The 26,234-nt window shown below is 35.0% G+C and overlaps 1 protein-coding gene across 1 annotated transcript; it reads right to left on the reverse strand.

Annotated features, from left to right (window-relative positions):
* Window positions 1–264: 264 nt before the first annotated feature.
* On the reverse strand, window positions 265–25,295 carry LOC111052144 (NCK-interacting protein with SH3 domain). Its single transcript, XM_039436792.1, is given in 12 exon segments — window positions 265–455; window positions 11,314–11,475; window positions 11,478–11,489; window positions 14,157–14,372; window positions 14,957–15,060; window positions 16,207–16,409; window positions 18,250–18,353; window positions 19,617–19,824; window positions 21,892–22,209; window positions 23,221–23,463; window positions 24,344–24,558; window positions 24,975–25,295. Coding segments are annotated over 12 exon segments (2,010 nt in total). The 5' UTR covers window positions 25,009–25,295.
* Between the last annotated feature and the right edge of the window lie 939 nt (window positions 25,296–26,234).

Genomic DNA, 26,234 nt, shown 5'->3' on the forward strand with positions numbered 1-26,234 from the left:
TTCAGGGAGTAAAGTAAGTACTTTAGACAGTAGGTGGAGGAAAAACAAAATTCAACTTACGTTCTAGCGTTAAAAATAAATACCAGTAAGAGTAAAATAACATGATGAATCAGGACAGTGAGAAATGGAGAAGGAGGAATCATGTATGGACCTGCCCTAGGACGCTAGGGCAGAACACTGATAATGATGATGACACCATCTAAACAAATTGCGAATGTATGAGACTAAAGATATTCATGTGGAATATACCTAAGGAGAGACCGTTCAGGTCTTGAAGTAGTGCGGGAACTCGTTGGAAATATCTCGCACGAGCGCCTGATCAGGTCGGCTGGCCTCAGCCTCCTCGCAGAAAATGTGGATGAAACACTTGTGCAGGTCGTCGCATCTGTGCTGACTCTCGGCGTAGTCCGTGTTGCGCAGGACCAGTCGGCACAGCTGCAGGTATTGCGACGTTTCTGCAATTTACAAACACAATTATTACTGAAACTGTTCTGAATATGTCAAAAGTCACAGTGAATTCAATACCTAGTCCACATGTTGACCGGCAAGCTGGCCTAGCCTATAGTGAGGTCCACGTTATAATGGCAGTGAAGAAAGATAGAATCTCAACGTTGCCGATCCTCTGTCTTGTCGATGCCTTCTATAGACGGTTGCTGATCCTCTGTCTTGTCAATGCCTTCTATAGACGGTAGCTGATACAGGTTTATTGATGTAATATTAACTGCTCATTCTCGTTTAAAATAATCAATTATATTTTATTAATCAAGAAATTATATTTTTCAATTATTTCATAATGAATTTTCATAATTATTAACATTAATATTTTGTTAATTATTGTACATTGTTAAAAGACATCTGGCAACAGAGCAAAGCGAGAAAGAGATAGTGCTATCAGCTTTGTTGAATGAAAGACAAGGATAGCAATACCATTGCTAATTAAACACTGCCATTATAACTGGACTTCACTATAGTAAGCTTGGCTGCGTTGGTCGGTCCACACTACAATGTGATCAGTACCTTATCAAGGCCAGCGGTAGCCAGCGACATATCCATGATAGAAATTGAATATTATTAACTAAAATGAACACATTAAAAACGATAAAGAACAATGAATAGAGTAACGAAATAATAATTAATAACAATTATGCATATAGCAACTCAATTACACAGAAAAATTGCATGGTTGCCTGTAAAGTCGGTATACGGGCGAAGTTTTACGTGACAACGACTTTGAGTGGTGAAATAATTTTAATGTGAATATTCATTCGTATAGTAGGAAGGAGGATGAAATAATAGTAACAATTTAAAACATTTATTTATACAAAGAATTATATTTCAAACATTAATTTATACAAAGAATCTCGCACTGAATTCATATTAACAAAATTTTATTTTTACCTTCACACATCCTCAACAAAATCACTCTGTCTCTCTCGCTCTTAGGCGGGCTAACTGTGCTCGATTCAATTTTACCTGGGAAGTAGTGGCGCAGTTGCAGGAGTTTGCTCGCGGCGCCTGCGCAGGTTGACTGCTCCGTTTCACTCTCTCTCCAGGTGAATGCCTTCAGGTTGCTGCTGCGTTGCTCGCCACTGCTCCTATTCGTGCTCTTTCCAGACGACCGTGAACCGAAACGAACGCTCTCACTCACTCTCATTGTGAGCGCATAACGCGGAGCGTAACGCAGTTTCTTGAAGTGTCACCCGGCAAACCAATTTATAAGACGTTGTCACGTCAAAAAAATCTGGTGTGGTACACTCACACAACTTTCCTTGCTCATTAAACTGGGAGCCTCATTCTTAAACGACAATAATTTAGAGAAATAACATAATGACGATTGGCGGCAACATAATTATTTGAAACTACGATCAGACTACTGTATATGTGTGTATATAATAGTTTTCAGAGTACTTTTTCCTTTGTGTAAATTGTGAAATCCGATGATTTTTTAAAAATCGTCAAAACAGCTGTTCTACAGATGAAATATCTCGACTATGTGTTATTTTTATAGACTGCTCTACCTACCTACCTACCACATGCACGAGAAGGAGGTTACAAAGTCCATTTCTGAAGGATGGGGTGAACCCCCCCATTAGTTTCCCAGAAAGGAGACTCATGCCAGTTGATGGAGCTGATAAATAACTATACAGAGTATGAATTTTAAATAAATCAGTCGAGTAAATTTTGAGAAAATCGTGAAAAACATGGGTTTTCAGTAATTATTTGCCATTTTTCTCGAGAATATTACGCAGCTCCTGCAATTTTCCTAAAAATGAGGCTCATGTCAGTTGATAGGGCTTGTAAATAGCTATCCATGGTATAAATTTAAGAAAATCATTGGAGCCGTTTTCGAGAAAACCGTGAAAAACATGGTTTTTTAGTGATTATCCGCCATTTTTCTCAATAATATTACGGAGCTCCTGGAATTTTTCCAGAAATGAGACTCATGTCAGTTGATAGGGCTTATAAATAGCTATCCATGGTATAAATTTGGAGAAAATCGTTAGAGCCGTTTTCGAGAAAACCGTGAAAAACATGGTTTTTTAGTGATTATCCGTCATTTTTCTCAATAATATTACGGAGCTCCTGGAATTTTTCCAGAAATGAGACTCATGTCAGTTGATAGGGCTTATAAATAGCTATTCATGGTATAAATTTGAAGAAAATCGTTAGAGCCATTTTCGAGAAAAACGTGAAAAACATGGTTTTTTAGTAATTATCCGCCATTTTTTCCGCCATCTTGAATGAATTTTATTGAATTCTTATTGTCGGGTCCCCATGGTATAAGGACCTTAAGTTTAAAATTTCAAGTCAATCGGTTAATTAGGAATGGAGTTATCGTGTTCACAGACATACACACATACTGTCACCTGGTCATATGGGACATATATATGATTCATATATTTATCTCATATTGATCAGGATTTTAGAGTTTTATTTTACGAAAAGTTTAATGAACGGTGTTTCTGCCTTTGAACAGTTTTGTCATCGACAGAAAGATTGTTTATTTCACTTGTTATCAAAATTATTGTAGTTTCTCTTTTGTTTTTCATAACAAACGTGATCGGCTTGTGCGACTGATAAAAATATGTATTTGAAATGGCTTCATGTTTGGCATTGACTGAGTTATATATTAATACCCAAAATTTTTACTAGTTGGTGTTGTGTGCTCGTTCGTTAGGACTGAGAGTAAAGTCCGGCTGTTCTGGTGAAGGGGATAGATTTTGTTCTTGTTTTATATACAGTTTTCTGTCACAGTTCGGGCAGTTTAAAGAGAATTGTATTATTGAATAAGAGGGATCTGAACCCACTTCATTAGATCAGTTTTTTTTATTTATTTTTCATTAATAATTAACGTCGTGATTAACCAGTGGATGCCAAATTGGGGGCCATTATCATAAAGGTAGGTGACTACTGAGTCATTGTTTTAAATTTTCCATAACCACAACAAATTTAATCTTCACTAGCAGCCAAGCGAGTAGCCCTAGAAATATTCATCTATTTATTGTTATTTCATAATTTATAATTATAATTCTAATTTTTTTGTACAAATAATTTATTGTTTTGTTTTAATTATCAAAACCAGTACGATCATTTCTTGTTTTTCATTTTCCCACCCTTACATAATTGGTGGAGATCTTTCCCCCCCACACTTACATAATTGGTGGAGGCTCAAGGGTTTTTAATCCAGCTTTTAAAATTTGGACTTTTCCGGTTACCTCATTGAAGATTCAATTTTTGTGGTTGCATTTTTCATTATTAAATAATTATATGTTTTTATTTCAGTGAAATTATGGGTGAAGTAGTTGAGTTTAAACCTTACGGGGCTCTAGAAACAGTTAGTAGGATGAATTTCGAGGATTTATTGAATTTGTGGAACAATAATTGATTACTAATAATGGATTTTAACGGATGGAGAATGATGATTATAATTGAACAGATTAATTTTGAGATTCACGATATGGAAGATTTACGATTATTATTGATTTTGAGATTTTGAATTGCAAAAACTATGACAATTGAAGATTTTGTACGATTGCAAGATTTATTATCAATTCTTATTAGAAAGAATTAGATATTTATGATGAGATGAGAAATTAATTATTATTAAGATATGATTGAATAGGATAAATTTATTATTATTGAAGAGATATCGATATTTGAGATATGGAGAATTTATGATTATTGAAACCAGATTAATTGGAAATTTATTATTTATTATTGAATAGAATTGGATTGGAACAGATTAACAATGGAAAACTTAGACCGTTACTATTACCGAAATTTTTGATGGAAAAGATGAAGAATTTGACATTGATGATTTTTTCAACTATTTTGAAAAGGTTGCCTTAGCGAACGGTTGGGATGAAAAAGATAATTTATTATACTTGCGGTTTTGTTTGAAAGGAAGTGCTGAGAAATATTTTGACGTTATTGAGAATGATTTGACTCAACAGAACAAATTTGAATATATGCCAGTGAAAGAAAAATTGGTTAATTTCTATCGATCTCCTCTCAATTGTGGAAACTAGAAAAGGAATTAGATACTTGTAGTATGGAATTTGAAGAGATGGTAGAGATTTTGTAGCACGAGTCTTATCCCTATGTAGAAAAGTAGATTCGAATATGCATGAATCTCGGATTATCAGGATAATTTTAAGAGGTTTGTCTTCAAATATATTTGAAAGAATTATAATGTTATCAATAGTACTATTGTAGAATTGTATAAAAATATTGAGAAATATGAATTATCATGTCAGTATTTGAATGAGTGGAAATTTGGACAGGTGCAAGTAATTAATGATATTATGGAACCAGAATTTGAAGAACTATTGGAAATCGGAAATGAGTTTGAAAATGAGAATTGTTTAGAAAATGCTATTATCTGTGATGATTTTGATTCTTGTAATTATTATGTTTCAAATGAAGTGGATGTATATTGTCATGTTAGTAACTTCGAGATTGAAAATGGGTTGGATGAAGTTCTTATTTGTAATGATTGTGATTTGAATGAGGAAGATATAATTTACAAAGAGGATAAAGATAGGGAAATGATTAAGGAAGAGTTATCAGATTTATCGGAAAGTGATTTGGATTTCTCTTTTACGATTGATAACAGGCCGTTTGAACATTTTGTGAACTCTGGTATGCGTAATGATTGTGAATCTAGAGGAGTCAAGATGCATCAGAATGTTAGTCTCGTGAATAATAGGACTAATAGAAAAAGAAGACGTAAGAAATGTAAAGTTTGTGGTAAACATAATCATTTTACGCGGAATTGTTTTTACAACGTTAATTATGCTTATCGGGTTTATAAAAGGATGCATAGAATTTGTGAAAAAGAAGGCTATGATATTAGAGTGTGTTCTTTTGACGGCAGAAAGTTTTCGGAAAATGCTAGATGTAAGAAAGCATATTTTACTGATAGGACACAGGAGTTTAGTACTAGGCATATTGATGAAAATGTTTTAGACGGCGGTCCATCAAATATTGATAAGTCAAGGAATGAATTAGGAGGTTGTATAGTCACTGAATCAGGTTCTACTTTGGAAGGTGTTAGGCACAATGGGATATATGTTAGAAGAAACTATTCTAATACTGATGATAAGAAATATTCAATCTCCCATAAACACGAGATTGATCTTGTAGATATTAAAATTAATTATAGCCAGAAATGTGGATCAGCAAATAATGGTGTTGAACGAACTATTACTGACTCATGCTACTTGGAGCTGAAAAGTATTACTGACGATAATAAACATTTTGTAACAAGATGAATGAATCAATAATCATCGATAACAAGAACCAGGCCATGGAAATAGTATATTGAAGCGATTACAGAAAAAATGTGAATCAGCGATTTGTGTGAACAGTGAAGTGAAAATACAGAGTCAGATTTGAATTATTGTAATTATCCGAAAGATATGAAGAATAATAAAATTGAAACTGATGGAATTATTATTAATGAGAGTTCGGTAGAGAAATATGATGACATAATTTTGAATAGTTTGGAAGGCGTGTCCCAGTTAAGCGTTAATAGCGATGAAATATTTATTGAAACAATAATTCTGGAGAGTTTTGAAAAACGAACTCAGACTCAGCGGACTCAGCGAAAGTATTACATGAGACAATATTGCTAGTAGAACGAGGCCTTTTAGCTGATTTGCAGTTGTCATTCAATGAAGAACGCTGAACTGTTTGGGACATACATCATTCGATGTCAGATAAATTGAAAATAATCATTGTCCGATATTGAGAACGATTTTTTTGAATTCTCTTTTGTCATTACGAGCGAAGAAGTAACTTCTCTACAGAATCACTTATTAGAGATGATGCGCAAGGTCCGTGAGAGATTACCGGAGATATTAGAGAAGTGCAGGAAAAACAAAAAGATAGTTTTGATAAAAGACATAGATTAGTAGCTTTCAATAAAGGAAATAAAGTTCTAGTTTCGTATCCTAGGTATCAGGCTGATACTTGTAAAAAATTCAATAATCCTTTTCATGGGCCTTTTGTGGTATCAAGGAAGTTATCTGATTTAAACTATGAAGTGTTATTAGAAAAGCGGGGAAAGATTGTTCCAGAAATTATTCATGTAAGGAGAATGAAACTTTTTCATGAACGAAAGTCATAGCAAGGTGTGGAAGAGTGGAAAAAGTTTTATTTCAATCATTTATACCATAATAATGTCGTCTGTAATCTAGATATTGAGTTTTTTTTCGTTGGGATGATAGTCATGTGACAGTGAATTAAATTTTGGGATTTTATGATTTTTTTCACTGAGCTTGTAGGTAGTGATAATTTCAATCGTTTATGTCCAATAAATTTTTCGATTAGGGCAGTAGTTTTCGAGTTAGGTATTTTCAATAATTTTCAAAAATTTTCTTTTTGGGGTTTTGTGATTTTTTTTTTCTTCATATAAAGTTTTGTTTTAGTATTTTGAAACATATTCTGGAAATTCAATGTAATTCACCGAACGAATCTGTTGTGAAGGAAGTTTTTCAAACGACGATTTTGATAGCGTTCGATATTGATTGACTTCTACTAAATTTTTGCTCTACTGGCTGCCAAGAGGCGAATTATCGAAAAATTCAGAAATCTCCAGTTCATGGAAAACAATTTTGTGAATTTTCGATTTTTTTTTTCGGGAATCTTATTTTTTAGGATGAGTACGTTCAACTTTGTTCTGTGAAAAATTTGTTTAGAGCAAAGGGTTTTGAGGTTTTTCATTTTATAGTTTTTGTTGTGACCATGTATAGTAGCATTATCAAGTCAATCAGGCACACGTTTGTTTCCCGAGTATATTATTTTGTTTAATCATTATTTATTTTTTTTTTGTTCCCCTCTTGACTACAGACTCAGGGACGAGTCTTTCAGCGGGATGGGTGATGTGTCACCTGGTCATATGGGACATATATATGATTCATATATTTATCTCATATTGATCAGGATTTTAGAGTTTTATTTTACGAAAAGTTTAATGAACGGTGTTTCTGCCTTTGAACAGTTTTGTCATCGACAGAAAGATTGTTTATTTCACTTGTTATCAAAATTATTGTAGTTTCTCTTTTGTTTTCATAACAAACGTGATCGGCTTGTGCGACTGATAAAAATATGTATTTGAAATGGCTTCATGTTTGCATTGACTGAGTTTATATTAATACCCAAAATTTTTACTAGTTGGTGTTGTGTGCTCGTTCGTTAGGACTGAGAGTAAAGTCCGGCTGTTCTGGTGAAGGGGATAGATTTTGTTCTTGTTTTATAATACAGTTTTCCTGTCACAGTTCGGGCAGTTTAAAGAGAATTGTATTATTGAATAAGAGGGGATCTGAACCCACTTCATTAGATCAGTTTTTTTTATTTATTTTCATAATAATTAACGTCGTGATTAACCAGTGGATGCCAAATTGGGGGCCATTATCATAAAGGTAGGTGACTACTGAGTCATTTGTTTTAAATTTTCCATAACCACAACAAATTTAATCTTCACTAGCAGCCAAGCGAGTAGCCCTAGAATATTCATCTATTTATTGTTATTTCATAATTTATAATTATAATTCTAATTTTTTTGTACAAATAATTTATTGTTTTGTTTTAATTATCAAAACCAGTACGATCATTTCTTGTTTTTCATTTTCCCACCCTTACAATACACACACACACACACACACACACACACACACACACACACACACACCACACACACACATACATACACACACACACACACACATACACACACACAGACCAATACCCAAAAATCATGTTTTTGGGCTCAGGGGACCTTGAAACGTATAGAAAACTTGAAATTGGGGTACCTTAATTTTTTTTGGAAAGCAATACTAATTTCCTTACCTATGGTAATAGGGCAAGGAAAGTAAAAAACAGAGCAGGCGACCAAACAGGAGATAGCACGCATTGGTTGACTGACATATTTGGACTACATTTGGACTGTTGTATAAATTGGAATTGGAACCGTTTTGGGCGTAAGCCTGTAGTACTCTTCTTAAAGTTATTGACCGAGCGAAGTGAGGTCTAATATTCAAGTCGACGGTTTTGCATTTCTCTTTATTTTAAATGTTTATATGTTTAAATGTTGATATGTTGCGCATTTACAGCGAAACGCAGCAATAGATTTTCATGAAATTTGACAGGTATATTCCTTTTTGAATTTCGCATCGACGTATACATAAGGTTTTTTTAAATTTTGCATTTAAAGGATAATACAAAAGGAAAAGGAGTCTCCTACGAACGCCAATATTACCGTAAAAATCAGACTGTAGAATATTATTCATCATAAGTCAGCTGTCTAGTGGACTATAATACTACCCGTTCAAAACATCGAACATTCTTGAAAATGTATCTTCCATAAGCTAAGACCAAGTTTGGATTTATTGATAGAAAACATTTTTCTTTTTGTATCTGATGATTAAAATTGCAACAAATATTATTGAAAAAAAATGATTTCTAAAATCATGAAAAAGGAGAAATGAAGTTTATAGGAAATCAGCATTATGGTAGTTTATTTTGTTAATTTCAACACATCGATTTTTCGCCGTCACGAAAACACAGAATGTTCTCTGATGGGTTGATAGGTTTCGCGTATCGACGGCAGCCAGACCTGATAACAGATTCCGGGACGACACGTAACGATAGGACACAAAGCTCTATGTTATTTAGGATATTTTTTAGACATTGATACATTATTTATTCATTTTTTAGAAGACATTACAACAGGTCAATGTAACTTACAGAGCGCGAGGTCTACTGTTCACAGAACCAGTGTTGTAATTCTGAAGAAATTATAAATGATATTGTGAAATTGTGGATGGGTGGTTTGCCAGCGATGGCCTTCACGGCAGCGTACCAGCTTGGTCAAAAGTTGTAAGTTCAAACTTAGTTGTAATAAACGAAGACCATTTGTGCCGTTCTATTGCACGCAAATTGCCTAAGCATACGTATTTATTTAGAAAAACACTATAAAAGTGCGCCTAAACAAACTATCAACAAATAGACACAATAGTCAACCGCACGAAAATAATCCGATGGAAATTGGAACGGCTGTGTACCCCTCATCCTCCTACACCCATAGACATTGCCAATTCACGAGTTGTATTATAAAAATATTGATTAGTTCTCATTTGAATAAGCTATGGAAAACTTTGATCAACTTTAATTTGACAAAGTTGCAATAATCTGTTCCAATTTCCATCGGACTGTTTTCGTGCGGTTCACTATAGTATTTTTCAGTATTCAAGTACCTATGCACCAATGTATTGTTCAGAATTGAAACAGACCACGTTTAAACATGTTATTTGCAATAGAAAGATGTAGAACAGTGCAACATACAAATTGTTTTCTTCAACGAACATTGCGCCTGTACAATAGTTTAAACCGATTCTTGACCCATTTGGTGATAATTTACGCAAATTTTGTTTTAAATTTATGCAAACTCTTCAATTTTAACTGTCACATTATTTTGCAGACCTTCAATATACTCTTCCTTTCATTTTTCCCCCGTTCTTTTTTTTATCAATTTTTCGTTTTCTTAATTAACTTTTTTTAATTTTTTAAAATGTAGTTCTTATTTACAATCAACTTTTTTCTATCTATCTTATCTTCTTTTAAGCAACTTTTTTCTTTCTTCTTAATCAAGTTTATCTTAATTTTTAATATCAAGTTCTTATTTCTAAAACAGTTTTTTCTCTAAGCAACTATTTTCTGTTTTCTTTATCTAGTTTTGTTTTGCTTTTTAATTTTAAGTTCTTAATAATATTACGAGGGCTATTTTTTTTCAACTTCCGATCGTGCTGCTAGATGGCAATGCGAGCGGCATTGGCCAACAATGCACGGCAGCTGACTATGCACATCTCACACTATAACCTCACTCGTTTTCGGCCATCTGTCGTCATTACCAGTTCATCTAGCGACACATAAACATGGCTAATATGATAGAATCTCCCGCCAAGTGTGAGTTGCGAAGTGTAATTCGCTTTTTGCAAGCTGAAGGGTTATTCGCAGCAGAAATTCACCGTAGAATGAAACGAGTATATGTGAAAGTGACAGTGCAGTGCGTGATTGGTGTAGGAAATTTAAAGATGGACGAGTTGACATTCATGATGAAGGGGGCCAAGGGTGACAACGCCCGTCCTCACAGTGCTGCTGTGACGAAGCGTCTTCTTGACGACGGGTTTAAATGGGACGTTTTTGACCATCCGGCGTATAGCCCAGACTTAGCACCAAGCGACTATCACCTTTTCCCGGAACTGAAGAAAATGCTAGGAGGGCAAGCTTCCGAACAGACGATGCGCTGCAAGATGCTGTGAAAAACCATCTCAAATCACTGGCGGCTAACTTCTATGAACAAGGTATTAAGAAGCTTGTACCCAGGTATGAAAAATGCTTCAATCTGAATGGTGACTATGTTGAGAAGTAACTAATAATGTAAATAACTTTTGATAATGAATTCATTCAATTACTCTCACTAGTTTCTTTTTTATACCACATCGGAAGTTGAAAAAAATAGCCCTCGTATTTCTAAATCATTTGTGTCATACTATTTGTGTAAATGAGGTTTGTTTTGGCGTTTAGCTGTAAACCTCTTCGAGTTGTATTTTTTCATGTAATGTATTCTCAAAAATAAATAAAATAAATAAAAATTGAAGTACTATACTACCTATACCTATAGGCTACCTATACTACCTATCATCAAATTATTGTTCGGTATTCAAGTACCTATGCACCAATCTTAACAACGCTTTATGATGAGTAATGACTTTTGAGTCATTCTATATACTAAAATTCCTTTCAGATTGCTTACCTCATCGCCAGGTGACAGATCTGTAAGCTGCCTGACAATGATGTCGATGAGTACGTTGATGTCATTGGTGTAGAACAGGTTGGCCGCTTTGCGTGACACGAATATGTCCACTATCAATTTCAGCACTGAATTCGGTACTTGATTTGCTGTGTGATTGCGCGCACTGGGTCATCTGTGAAAACATGGGTTATGATCGAGTTATTCGCCAAAACATTACAAAACAGTAGAAAGATGTAGATAGATGAAAACGATACATATAATAGAATAGAATAACACCACAGAGAAACAATAGCGTAAGTAGATGTCCCATGGTATAGGACTTTTATGTCGCAACTTTTACTGTTATTCAATCAATTCAATCTTTGTCCTTCAGAAGAAGGCTATTAGAATCATACGTAATTTGCCTTTCAATGCTCATTGTAGACCACATTTCATAGAACTTGGATTGCTGAAATTGCCATCACTGTATGTTTTTAATATGTAATGTTATGTACAAAAAATATGATACAAACCAACACCATAATTCAAATACACGAAATAGACATAGACTAAAATTCCGCAGTATAGCCATTCTAAATCTCAGAGAAACTGACACTTCATGTCAATAAAATTATATAACTCCACACCAGACAAATTAAAGATACTAGCATTCACTCAATTTAAAAATAAAATTAAATATGTATTAGTTAATGAATGTTTGTACACAGTAAATGCTTTCTTTTCTATAAACTGGGCACCATTTCTCTTATGATAAAATGAATAGCTTGTGATCTATGCTTTACATTACTTGTTAATTTTATTTTTGTATTTTTAAGACTGACTAATGAATAATAGTGATTTAAAAAAGATGTATTTTGACGAGGTCGATGTATTTTTTGTAAATATTGAATGACTAATAAAATTCTATTCTATTCTATTCTACTGTTAACTCAAGCCGATTACTGTTGATTATTGTCGATTTTTAATGTTTTGGCGGGGGGTGAGAGTGTAAGAACGGCACAATATGACTACCAGTGTCACACAGCTTCACAAGAAAAAACTACATGGATTATCGGCTTGAGATAATATTAAAAATTGCGACATAGACGCCCTATACCATGGGATATCTACTTATGCTATTGTTTCTCTATGATAACACATAGGTGAATAGGTGAGTGAACGAATGTCCGTTTGTTGGTTTGTTTGTATGTTCGACAATACCTCTCATATTTCAACTTCTGATCATAAATCAGATGTCGAGTGGATTATTAATTGCATGCAATGAGGCACGCAATTGGCAATTGATAACTCAAAGTAGCATAGTATCTTCTCCCGATTTGTCTTTGCTTTCCACTCGGTAAGCTTTTGATGATAGTAATTATTCACACAGATGATTATTAGCATTTGTCGATACACCAACCTGAACAGCCATTAGTCGTTTACAAACCGATATCTCGCCGACACAACAGGACAGGACAAGATAGAATTTACTCTAATGAACAGGATTAGAGAAGGCTGTGGTTTATAACTGCGCGAAGTCTACTGTTTACAGAACTACTAGTATAGTACGCGGTGGAAACAAAAACTGGCAACTTTTCAATGCTCCATCATTTCCTATGACTTTATAACGAGCCCCACGGATTTTTTTTTTTTATTCAAAATTATCACAAGAACGTCAAAATTCGAGTTTCACTCAAATGACAGGTGTCATGTCAGTATAATCTAATATTAAATTATTCCTATAGCTATCCTTTAACTAATATTGTAGATAAGAATCATCTATTTACAAAGTCAAAAAATCCACTCTCTAATTAAATCTATATATCAATGTGTACTAACGAATTAGATATTAGTATATTAGTCTAAATTAATAAAATTAATCAGAAAAATTTGTCGTTATTCAAACCGATAAAAATTCAGTAGCACTGTGAATAGTTTTCTCAATTAATATTTTCCTAACTGGTTTTTTGAATAGTTGCACTGACTCTATGTTTCTTATTTCTGCTGGAAGTTTATTGAAATATCTCATCCCAGAATTAGAGGGAGTTCTCTCAAATGCTGTGTGGCGATGAATTGGGAAGGCAATTATGTTTCTATTACGAGTGTTGTATTCGTGGTTGTCATTACATGATTGAAACTTGTTATAATCACTTTTACATCAACTAATAATTGATTTATATAAATAGCTGGAAGAGTTAGAAGCCCTAGTTGTTTAAATTGTGCTCTACAAGAATCTCTAGCTCTTAATCCACAGATGATCCTTAAAATCGTTTTCTGAATAATAAAGCTTTATAAGCATCTGCAGAGTTCCCCCAAAACATACTCCCATAGTTTAAATGAGAATACACATTATGCATAATATATTGTTATTAGTGTTTTTGTGATGTGAGTACCACTATAATTTGTGGTGTGAAGGGATACTAGAATAAGGGAAGAAATGGGCATGAGAGATGTCAGTGAAAGGATAGAAATGAGGCGGTTGGGCTGGTATGGTCATGTACAGCAAATGGGGGATAATTGCAAAACAAAACAGTATGTTAATGTGAGAGTGCAAGGAAGGAGAGCAGTGAGACGCCAAGGTATTCATATGACAAATAACAATGACAATTCATATGACAATAATTCATATGACAATTAATTCATATGACATATTCAAGGTATTCATATGACAATTAATGAATTAAGGTATTCATATGAGGATCGGATTGAGGAGATAGGACGGAGAAGAGGAAAGACTGTTCCAGAGATGAAGAGAATGGCGTTGGATAGGGAATCATGGAGGAATTAACTGAGGCTACCCCGACGCTTTAAAGGCGCACTGGGGAGAGGCAAAGGAGAAGAAGATACTAAGTGAATTTACCTTCTCTGTTGAGCATGAAGAGGAGTTTCTCGGTGAAATTGGTGGCATAGGTTCGTTGCGCGAATGCCTCGACGACAATGTTGGGAGCCTGCGGCGGGAATTGCAGATTGTAAGAGACGAGCACCACAAAGAACTCCTCGGATATCTGCTCGTTGCGGTCTGGCGGATCCTCGATCAGAGACAGGAGAAAGTCCACGAATTCCTCGCCGAGTTGCTCTGTAAGTTGAAAGAATACACTTATGAGTGAGTAAAACAAAGAAACGAGATACGAATGCCCAAGTCATCTCGACTGTAAATATTAGTTCTGTATATAATGGTTTGTATATTAGTTCTGTATAAGTTTTAAATATTGGACTATAGTACTAGTTCTGACTTTATGTAATGCCAATATTGTTTGATGACAATTTTTTTCTATTTATAGTTGAAATGTTCGTGATGCATGTCTCACTCAATAATTTAGGAGAAATTAATATATAACTATTGTTTAACGAAAATCCTAATAAATGCTATACATCACCCCGAAGACTTCTGCTACTGCAGACATTGACAACAGGGTTAACAGCTGCAGTAGCAGAAGTCTTCGGGGTGATGTACAGCATTTACTTAGGATTTTCGTTAAATAATAGTTATATATTAATTAGCATTTGAATAAATGCATTCTCTATTTAATTCCATCTGAAATTAATATATTTACACATTCATGCATTACAACATGAACATTATTCGCATTTATGATTTATTCAAACTATACTAATGATGATGATGTTCATTATTGTTAAAGTAGTAGGCCCATAACTCACCTAGATGGGGTATAGGCATGGGCTCGCCCATAGATAATATCACAGTCAGCAGTTTGGCAGAGTTGATCAGTTTCGGGACGTCTTTCACGTTGCTCTGCATGTCTCTGCAAGTCAATACAATCAATCAATCAATTTACAAAATACAATAAATAGAGATGAATTATACAATAAAGGAAAGTAGTTTGGTAATAAAAATTGAAATCTGTTCTAGAATAAATTGTGTTGAGGCTATCACTCTCAAATACAGTAGGGAGTAGAAAGTACTCAGTATAATCACAGAGAAAAGATAGCATAAGAAGATATCCCATTGTATAGGGCGTTTATGTTTCAAATTTAACTGTTAACTCAGCCGATAGTCCAAGTAGTTCTTTTTCGAGAAGCTCTGTGACGCTGGTAGCCGTTCTCATATTGTGCCGTTCTTACACTCCCACCCTCACCAACAAAACAGTAATAATAGGCAGTAGTCAACAGTAATCGGATTGAGTTAACAAAACATCAGCTTGAAATTTGGAAAATAAACGACTTATACCATGGAATATAATAAATCACTAGAATATTTTCTAATAATATCACCAATTTATTGAATAGTTACATACATGTTTCAACACCAATAATGCCATCTTCAGTTTGAAAATTCAAACCTTGAAAATTCCAATTGGAAATAGGTGAATATAACGTTTCAATAAATTCGTGATATTATTAGACAATATTCATTCATTTATTCATCATTTACAATAAATAAATTTGTGATATTATTAGACAATATTCATTCATTTATTCATCATTTACTATTAATAAATTCGTGATATTATTAGACAATTTTCATTCATTTATTCATAATTTACAATCAACTTAAGGACAAAGAAACATACTACATTATGTTTCATTATGAAAACACTATTGTATGAATGTGACCTGTGTGATGACGAAATCATGGTCGTGTACCAAATAAAACTGTGTAGAATTTGACAACATATTTGTGTTTTTATTGAATTGTTTCATTATGGAGAAATATAACTATATCTCAGCAAAGATGTATCAGAGACCATGGGATATCTTCTTATGCTATGTTTTATCTATTATATAATACAGTAGTCAATTTTTCAATTATTCAGCATTATTTGCGAATGGAAGATAATGTATTTATGAAATTCAAGTGAATGAAAACACTAGGAGTTCTTAGCATGTATCTTATACAGCCATGTGTGTGTGAGAATGGTAGTAAATGAATGAATGAATTAAATTAATACCTGGCCAACTCGACAGGCAGCACCGAATTGAGAAACAGGTGCACAAAGGTGCGATGAAGGGCGCACACGGCCAGAAACGCGTCCAATAGCAGACTACGTATGCTCCATCGCACCTCCATCTGGTAGTAGTCCAGCAGCGTCTCCAGCTGCCAGCATTTGTCGCGCGACAAAACGCGTCGCGATATCGCCGGGTCTGCGTTTTTCTGACAATAAAAACAACAATATTAATACCATATTTTAATACTATTTATTACTATTTTTGAATACTTATAATACATAATGCTGAACATTTGGTGTGTCCTGACACTATTTTGAGAATCCTTATTCGCCGCTGAATATACCAACATCTAATACTTATATTGTGATTAACGTCAAACGCCTCTATATCGCTGTATCTGTTTTTACAGTAAAGCTGGTCACTAAAATTAGGGTGCACACATTGGATGCGTGTATGCGCAAGTGCACATCTGGAAAGAGCCATCGAAATACGTTGTAACTTGCATGTAGCTGCTCACACTGAACGCAACCAGCAAGGGCAAGCGTTCAGTGTGAGTGTTCCTATTGCACTTTCCAGATTTTTTTTTTCATTTGCACGCTTGGTCATGCATGCCACGAGTGAACTTGCACATATACGCATCCACTGTGATCATGACCTTACGTTTCACATGAGCTATGAACATTCATCATTCGAGCATTCTTCGAGTACATCTGACATGAAAGAGCACACTAACGCTACGATGTTTTCATCAGTCGAAACGACTTGAACATTGTACAGTTCACAATTAGAAAATGACAACATCATACCAATAACAACAACTAAACCACTGGCAAATTACGAATGATAATGATACAAAAAAGATTACCTCAAATATAGCAGCGAAGAAATAAACAACAAAGAGTTGTAAACACAAAACTTAACCTCAAACTCGTTTAGTGGTTTTTCGTCTGTAGACCTACGTCGAGGCCACAGATTTTCGAGGCCACTGACGTATCGCTCATGAGAAACGTAACGATTAGTGGCCAGCACAAGAATTATTTTTATCTTATACTAGCAGGTAACCCGTTTTCCGCAAGGCTCTAATTAAAAACTTGACAAACTAAACCTACTGCGATCTTGTTAAATTTGAAATAGGCCTCGGTAAATTGAGAATATATATGCGAAATTTCAAGTTAATCAGTCCAGAAGTTTAGACATGATGATGCGTCATACGAGTATTTCCTATACCGTACATGTATAAACCAGTTCTTTACTTTATTATAATATAGATTATTTTATTTACCTATTTATTTAATTATTTAGAATTAAAAAATATCTCATCAATTACTACTAAATATTGTGACAAGAGTTTAAAATCGAACATTTTCCAACTATTTAATTGGTGAACACCTCCAGAAAGGCTGCTAAATACTTGAAAAGCAATATTTTTTTCCTACAGTTACGTTGAAAAGTGGCCATTGCTGCACTGATTACAGAACGCAAAGAATCACTTTTCCGCTCTAGTGCGGGAAAAGTTTTTTCTGCACTCCAGATTTTCAACATGACAACGCAAAATAGTTAGTAGGTTATATGGAGCAACAGTGCAGCAAAATCAAAATGAAGTTGGTAGCAGTGACTGGGCTGCTATAGTGAGCAGAGGTGCAACGAAGCACAACGAGCACCTTATTAAGTATATATTATAACCAACGACAACATTTTTATTCAATTTGACAATAATTAAGGTTTTTATCAATAATAAAATTACACAGGAAAACATTTGATGGATTTCAGGAAATTTTACCCATAATTACCCAATTTTCATAGTCAATGGTAACTGTAGGAAAAACTTAATGTGAAATACGTGCGCAAAGTTCCTCTGCTGCACTCAACAAACCATTCTGCCCTCGCCTACGGCTCGGGCGTAAACGTTTCTTTCGTTGCAGCAAACTGTCACTTTGCGCACTAGTTGCACAAATAACTATTTGCCTTTACTTCGGTATCGAAGGACACAGTAAGAATGAGAATCAGTGTGCTAGCTACTACTGGTCTAGGAATATAATACTCACAATAATACTGGTGAACTCCTGCAGATATTCCATAATGGCGTCCTCATCTTCGTACAATTCCCAGCTACGCTGTTGAGCATCCTCCTTACAGGCTACCAACTCACCTGAATAAATAAATGAATAAATAAGTTATTATAGAAACAATACAACTGACATGCTAATATTTTACATTATTTTTATAGTGGTTCTACTACTGAAGTTAATACCACGTCAGTTTCAGTTTATAACCGATTTCCCCACACACAGACTTGTCTATGTAGGAAAAATTCACAAGTGTTTTATATTATTTATACATGTATTTTGTGAATAAAACTCAATTTGAGTTTGAATTTAATCAATTTCACACTTACCGATTTTCGGCCGACATTCATTGGCACCACACGCAGAACGTCCTCCAATTGGCTAATTCTCAGCCAATCGGAGTACATTCTAGGTGTCGTGTGACAATAGGTAATAGTGAAAACGGCCCTGATCACATCTAGGGCCGGTTTCCGAGCTCGGAATTTAGCTAAGTTATAGACTTTAAACAGCTGGAGTCAGAATATTAGATTTCCGAAACGGGGCGTAGTCGTAGTTTTCATGATAATCTCCATTTTCTCATTTCTATAATTGGAAACGTTTTTCCTTAACGGAATTAAATATTCCTAAATTTTTCAAACTTTACACAATTTTCTCTTTATTTTATTTTGTGTTCAATTTTCTAGTTTTTCGAAATTTAATTTAAACGTTGACTGCGACTACGCCCCGTTTCGGAAAGCCAATATTCTGACTCCAGCTGTTCAAAGTCTAGAACTTAGCTAAATCCCGAGCTCGGAAACCAACCCTTAATTGTGTTTCGAATCATATTATTTTCATCTTATAGCTCAAATTCAAAGAATAAGGGTAGGCACACACCAGTTAGTCAAGACAAGACAAGACATGTTTAGTCACAATACTTCACATAGTTGCTTATGAAGACATTTCTAATTGCAATGACTAATCGGTGTGTGTTGCTCCATAAGCAACCATGTGAATTATTGTGACTAAACGTGTCTTGTCTTGTCTTGACTAACTGGTGTGTGCCTACCCTTATGCTTAGTAACTCTAATATTAGAGTTTTCGATATTCATATTTTTATACAAAACAACTACAAATTAATGCATATTTGCAAAGCAATGTAAATATGAATGATAATAGAGATAGATATCCTAATGTTTCAGATAACTAAATTCAATATAAATTCTTTAATTATTAGCACATATTAATATTCTATCTTGGGTAATGTATGATCATACATCATAATAACAGCTTCGAGCTTAGATATTTGATTTGACAACATAGCATCCCATTCAACAAAATTACTGACAGTTGGAAGTGAATGTGCTCACCTAACACAACGGCCAGTCGTTCAGCGTCGTGGCTCTGGTCGAGCAGTTGGACGGGTGGCCCTTCGCACTCGGCTCCACCCCGCAGTTGACCCAACAGGGTCTCGAGGGGTGGCGTCGCGGTCGGAGGAAGCAGTTGCAGTAGATTGGAGACAACCACGCCCACTGCTACGCGAGACATTTCGTAGCTCAGCTCCGTGTGGAAACGAACCTGAAAAAAATTATAACTTAATTGATTGATTGATTGGTTGCATTTATTTTAAAACCTAGGAGGGCGAAGTTAGGGCCAACAAATTGAAATTGAAAGTGACAACAAAAAATAGGTGCGAAAAGTAAATTTGTATGGCTTTTTGTTGGTGGGGAGTCCCTTGCGGGAAGGTCCCACCGCCTGAATATATAATAATTAAAGCCGTCAATGGGCCTTTTACGACTGTCATACTTCAGCCGGGACCGACAGTTTAACGTGCCCACCCGATAACACGGGAGTGATTAAAAAACTTTTGGTAATGAGAGGGTTTGAACCCGGGATCTCTATGCTGCTACGCAAGCACTCTATCCACTAGACCACGGATCACTCCAGGTGCAAACTAGGTGGAAATCAATCAGTTTCTATTTATTTCTAAAAAAATGTAGGTTGACCACTAACGAAAGGACAAGTTTGTTGAACATGTGTGTATGTCATACATGTTATGTTATTAGTGAAAGGCTTCGAGCCAAATTTATTGAGGTAAGGTTTTTGTATCTTCGATTTGACTTTCCTTGCCCTATTACCATAGGTAAGGAAAGTATTGCTTTCCGAAAAAAATTAAGGTACCCCAATTTCTAAATTTCTATACGTTTCAAGGTCCCCTGAGTCCAAAAACTGGTTATTGGGTATTGGTCTGTATGTGTGTGGTGTGTGTGTGTGTGTGTGTGTCTGTGTGTGTGTGTGTGTGTATGAGTGTATGTGCGTCTGTGTGTATGAGTGTATGTGCGTCTGTGTACACGATATCTCATCTCCCAATTAACGGAATGACTTGAAATTTGGAACTTAAGGTCCTTCCACTATAAGGATCCGACACGAACAATTTCGATCAAATGCAATTCAAGATGGCGGCTAAAATGGCGAAAATGTTGTCAAAAACAGGGTTTTTCGTGATTTTCTCGGAAACGGCTCCAACGATTTTGATCAAATTCATACCTAAAATAGTCATCGATAAGCTCTATCAACTGCCACAAGTCCCATATCTGTAAAAATTTCAGGAGCTCCGCCCCATCAATGCAGATAGATTCCCAATTATCAGGCTTCAGATACAATTGAAACAAAAAAATCAAGTGGAGTAGATTGAGCATGAAAATCTCTACAATTAATGTTGAGTAACATTTTCACCTAAAATTGAAAATAAGCTTTAAATTCGAGAAAATGTGATTATTCAATTGCAAATTATTGTTGATTCTATTAAATCATTCATTATGAAGAGATAGCAGACCTCATGTGTGTCTCCAGCGTTATTGCCCTGTCATCAGCTGGCTCAAATCTTTGAATAGTAGACTTGAGATGTGCGGGAACACTAGCGTCAGGTGGTCAATTTTCATAACGGCAAGGAAAGTTGTGTAAGTGCGCCACACCAGATTTTTTTTGTTGTTTTCCTTCGCTGTTCTATTCGAGGTTAAATTATTTTTGCATCATTATGACTCGGCTGCACAAAAGCCTGTTAAATCTTAATAGTGATTAAATGCCACGAGGAACAATCAGAGAAGCCTTCTTTTGAAAAGCGCCTTCTCTGATTGGTTCTCGTGGCATTTAATCACAATTAAAACATTAACACTAATTTGACTTTTGCGCAAGAGGGCCTATAATTTTCAATTTTCCAGTGGTTTATTTATTGTTTATTTAATGTTAGAAGCTTCTGATGAACAGCTGTTTTTCATTCGAAGCTTTTCGCGTGAATATCTTTTGCGTTTGAAGACATTGTCTGTTCACACATACTTGACACACTTTAAAATTTCATGTAGAATCTATGGTCTTTTGAGGTTAAACCTTTTGAGGGTTAAACACACTTTATTATGAGGTGCAATAATAGTTTATCTATAAGTAACATTGGATCCACTATCTAATGTAAATAACAATTTTTTCTGAAAGCAATACCAGATAAGAGGTGGAGTGATAAGAGATAAGAGATAACTGATGATGACCTATCATTTTGTAAATTATAAGGTCATCATCTTGACACCAAGAAAAAATGTTCAACAAGAAACCTTTTTATTGGTGGATTGCTCCTAGATTCCATCAACCAACCTTCTGAACGAGAAGATAAGTATCCTCAGCCGATACTTCATCGACCTTTTCACCGTTTGAAGCAGTCTGAGGCTCCACATCCTCCTGATTAGTCGGCTCTACCGTAGCTTCACTCTGATTGGCTGTCTCCTCCTGTTCTGCATCCTGATTGGCTACTGGCAGATCGGCTGCTGCTTCCTCATTGGCCAGCTCTGTCGGTGCCTCTTCCTCATTGGCTGCCGGCAAATCTGGTGCACTCTCATTGGTCGAGAGAGACTCCTCGGGTGGTTTCACGCTCGAACCGATAGACTGGCCGACGGTGGCTGATTTCTTCAATGTCTGAAATGAAATTGAAAAAATACATACTTTGAACAAGGATGGAATTATTGCAATAGCTTTATTATATACAATCAATATAGTGAGGTCCACGTTATAATGGCAGTGCAGAAAGATAGGAGAACAACGTTGCTGATCCTCTGTCCTGTCAATGCCTTCTATGGAGGGTAATTGATACCGGTTTATTGATGTAATATTAACAGTTCATTCTCGTTTAAAATAATCAAGCAAGAAATTATATTTGTCAATGATTTTATAATGAAGATTTTCATAATGAAGATTGAATATTTTATTAATTAATTATACTTCTACATTGTTAAAAAACGATCTGGCAGCAGAGCAAAGCGAGAAAGAGATGGTGCTATCCGATTTGTTGAATGATAGACATAGATAGCAATACAATTGCTAATCAAACACTGCCATTATAACGTGGACCACACTGTACTACCATTTACATTTTCTGTGCAACAAGTGTGGAAAGGTTATTTTTGCCAAAATAGTTATGTAGCTGAGTATGGATATCTTTCAAGTTATCGAGTATGCTAAATTAGGGCCGTTCGCACATTCAAACCTTAAACTGAATTTAATCAGCTAGACCACATTATTGCAAACGAGACTTGATATGGATTCAATGAGTTTAAAATGAAATTTAGTTTAGACTGATACTGTGCAAACGTCACTTTCAAGGAAACTCATATTTTTTACCACTGGGTTAACATACAGGGCCACACATCATGCAGCTTTCCGATCCTACTCATGTCCGATTTTTCTGATGATGGGAGGGGAGGTGGTAGTGTCACACACATGTCATATGTCGAACATGTGTGGCATCCATCATTCTAAGGCTGGTCACTAACAATAGAGCATGTATGATAACAGTTTGATAACAGTATAGTTTGTATATTTTTTGTTTTGAAGAACCGATGAAATTTTTTTGAATTAAAAATTGAATTGAAAGTATGATAACAGATTGAATAGTAGATTTGAAATCAGGCGGAGGAAAACCAAGCCTACCTTTGTGGGAGTACTGCCGGTAGCGTAAGGCGATGCGGGACAACTGGAGGTGGGACAGCTAGACCTTGTAGGCGGCCTAGGCGGAATTGGAGACCTCAGTCCGCCTTCCGCCCGCCGCTTCCGCTCGGCCAACTCCTTGAGCAGCTGGTGCCGCTTGCCGCCCCCGCTCTCGCCGCCCCCAAGGCTGCGCTCTATCGACTGCATGCAGCGCGAGATGAATGATGCCAGGTATGCGCTGCTAACCTATTATGCAAATCAAATCGAGGAATAAAGTTGATGGAAAACGTCACATTTAAATTCATCTTCACAAAATTTTACTACTTCACTAAATGCTAATTCTAACCTAAAAAATCTGAAATCTGATAAAAAATCCTGGAAATCTGATACCGGTACATCTGATGTAATATTACTCGCACTGACGAATGTACATAAAGATTGAGTAGGACTACCAACTACGTGCGACAAAACACAATTCTCCTTTGTTAGAAATAATTTAACACACACTTAAAATAAGGTAATATGACTAAAAATCACTCTCTACTATTTATTTATTTTCAAAGGCAACATTCTATGAGTATTTTAAGCCCAGGTGATGCTGATGGGATAAATGATAATACAGTATAAACTTTTCTATTTGTGATTATTTAATGAATGAATCAATAGAGAGATGACGAATAGCTTAAATGAAACCTGAGAACGAGTACCTAGCTTCACTATTGAGCACACTAGCCTGTGAACTTCAACTTTTTGTTTGGCAATGGAGATGATATTGTAACTACGGAAGTGTTATACTTATAAGTTTATAACTACATTTAACAAATTTATGTTGGCCAACATGTTTAAGATGAAGATTGATATGATCACCCCAAAAAATTACAATAGTGGTGTATCATAATTGAGATTAAAATTTATTAGCATTTTCTTGAATTTTATGTATCTGTATATGTAATTGAACCTCTCTGGATCAAAATGATTAGCATTAAGAGAAATGATAATTTTTCTCAATTTTCATAATGAATTGAAAGACTATAACCTAAATTGTCACACCGAATAACTGAAAAGAAACGAAGTTACTTCTGTACATAATGTTTTAGATAGAAAATAAATTATTTTATTGACTAACCTGGACAGTTTCAACATAGTTGGAAGGTATGTAGCCAACCTTCCCCTGGGCATTAATGACATGCCACCAGTTCTTTTTCTTGTTGCTAGAAGAGTGCAGAATGAATACATCATGCCTTGCAAAGTCTAACGTCTGCTCAATTGTTGCTTTGAAGTCGTATAAAGCACGCAGCACCTCCCCTCCTCCTGTCGAGCCCTCGGGGACCCCGAAATCCCCTAGAAACAGAAGAGAAGAATATAAATAATTATACAATTTTTATACCTTTTACAATCTAGTAGTAAAATGATCCGACTTACCCACTTATTTAATACTAATTCTTCGTCTTTGACTAGGAAAACCACAGAGACTGTGTCAAGGGATCGTGGGGTACCTCCCCTTTTTGATATAAAATAATCGGTGTTTAAAAAGCTCAAAAAGTCAAGTTCAATAAAGAAATACACAACATTTTATAGGTAAGATATTATATTTATTTATGTAAATATTCAAGATAAATAAAAAAGGTTCTTGATGAAATTTTCAAGCAGACCTGGCTCCTAAAAACAGCAATCGTAAATTACTACCGAACAATCCATTTTACAAGATTTAGAGCTAGATTTTTCAATCAAAGATTGATAAATGTTACTACACTCACCATCTACTTGTGATTTAAGAGTTTGTCCACTCATTATAAGTGCCGAGTTTTGTTAGACTTTTTAAAAACAATAACGTTCTGCATTATCAACACTACCCTGCAGTCTAACCTCTAATTTATGAGATTATTTGTTTGGAAGATTTACAATAACTGAGAAATCGCTACGATGTTTTCGATGAGAAATTTGGAAAGCACATCTTTGTGATTTACGTTTATTAATTAAAAATATTGTTGCAAATAACTATTCTTTAGTTAGAATAAAAACTTTTGTAAAAATTTAAAACACCAACCCTATCAGCTTGAGCTATCAAAAACTAGGTTAAGGTTAGATGTCAGCTGATTAGTTCTCTGCTTTCTATACTAACATTCTATACAAATAAATAGAAATTATAAACATCAGCTTAACATGAATAATTATCAAAATGAATTGATTGAATATGAATAGATGATTGAATACGAATACATAATGAGCGATTGAAAGATTTAAATGGTATTCAAAGAGAAAGCTTTCAACATTTACCGTTGGCACTGCCGACATCTATCCTGTGGCGCTAACGTTTGAATGTCAAATGAATGATTCGAATTTCTTTTACTTTACATCAGAAGAGAGTCTCTTGATAATGCCTATCCCAATGTCAACCTTATCTTAATCATAGATTAGTATTTCTTTGCACCATAATCAATCATAAAAAGTTTCAGAATAATATTGTATAATACAGTGATCATTACCATAGATAAAGGATAAGCATAAGATATTTGTGATATTTTACAATGTAAAATATATCTATATTTCTTGTCTCTGTCATTACCGTACTAAAGATTTCATTGTGTGGAGAATTTGAATATTTTCAATGAAGCAAAAGGGTTGCTGCAATCATTTATATCACTTTAAAAAAGGGGTAAAATTTCAATGTTGAATATTTATTGTAATAATTACCATTTTTTACCTCGAAATTCATATTTTTGGGTCTAGTGGATGTCAAAGACCTCAAATATCCAGCTACAATGGATAATAAAAATAATTATAAGATTGGAGAAAGAAAAATGATTCACATTCAATCATTCACGTTGCATACGGGGACAATATTGGGGCGAGACCATATTGGGCGTTTTTAGGCGCGAACCCAATAAGTCAATCAAGCTTCCTGCCCTTCCGACTCTAAAAACGCATGAAAAACGCTCATAATTAAAGACTAGTATTAACATAGAGGAACAATAGCATAAGTAGATATCCCATGGTATAGGGCGTTTATGTCGCAA

This window comes from Nilaparvata lugens, chromosome 10 (assembly GCF_014356525.2).
Source record: "Nilaparvata lugens isolate BPH chromosome 10, ASM1435652v1, whole genome shotgun sequence".
Taxonomy (NCBI): Eukaryota; Metazoa; Arthropoda; class Insecta; order Hemiptera; family Delphacidae; genus Nilaparvata; species Nilaparvata lugens.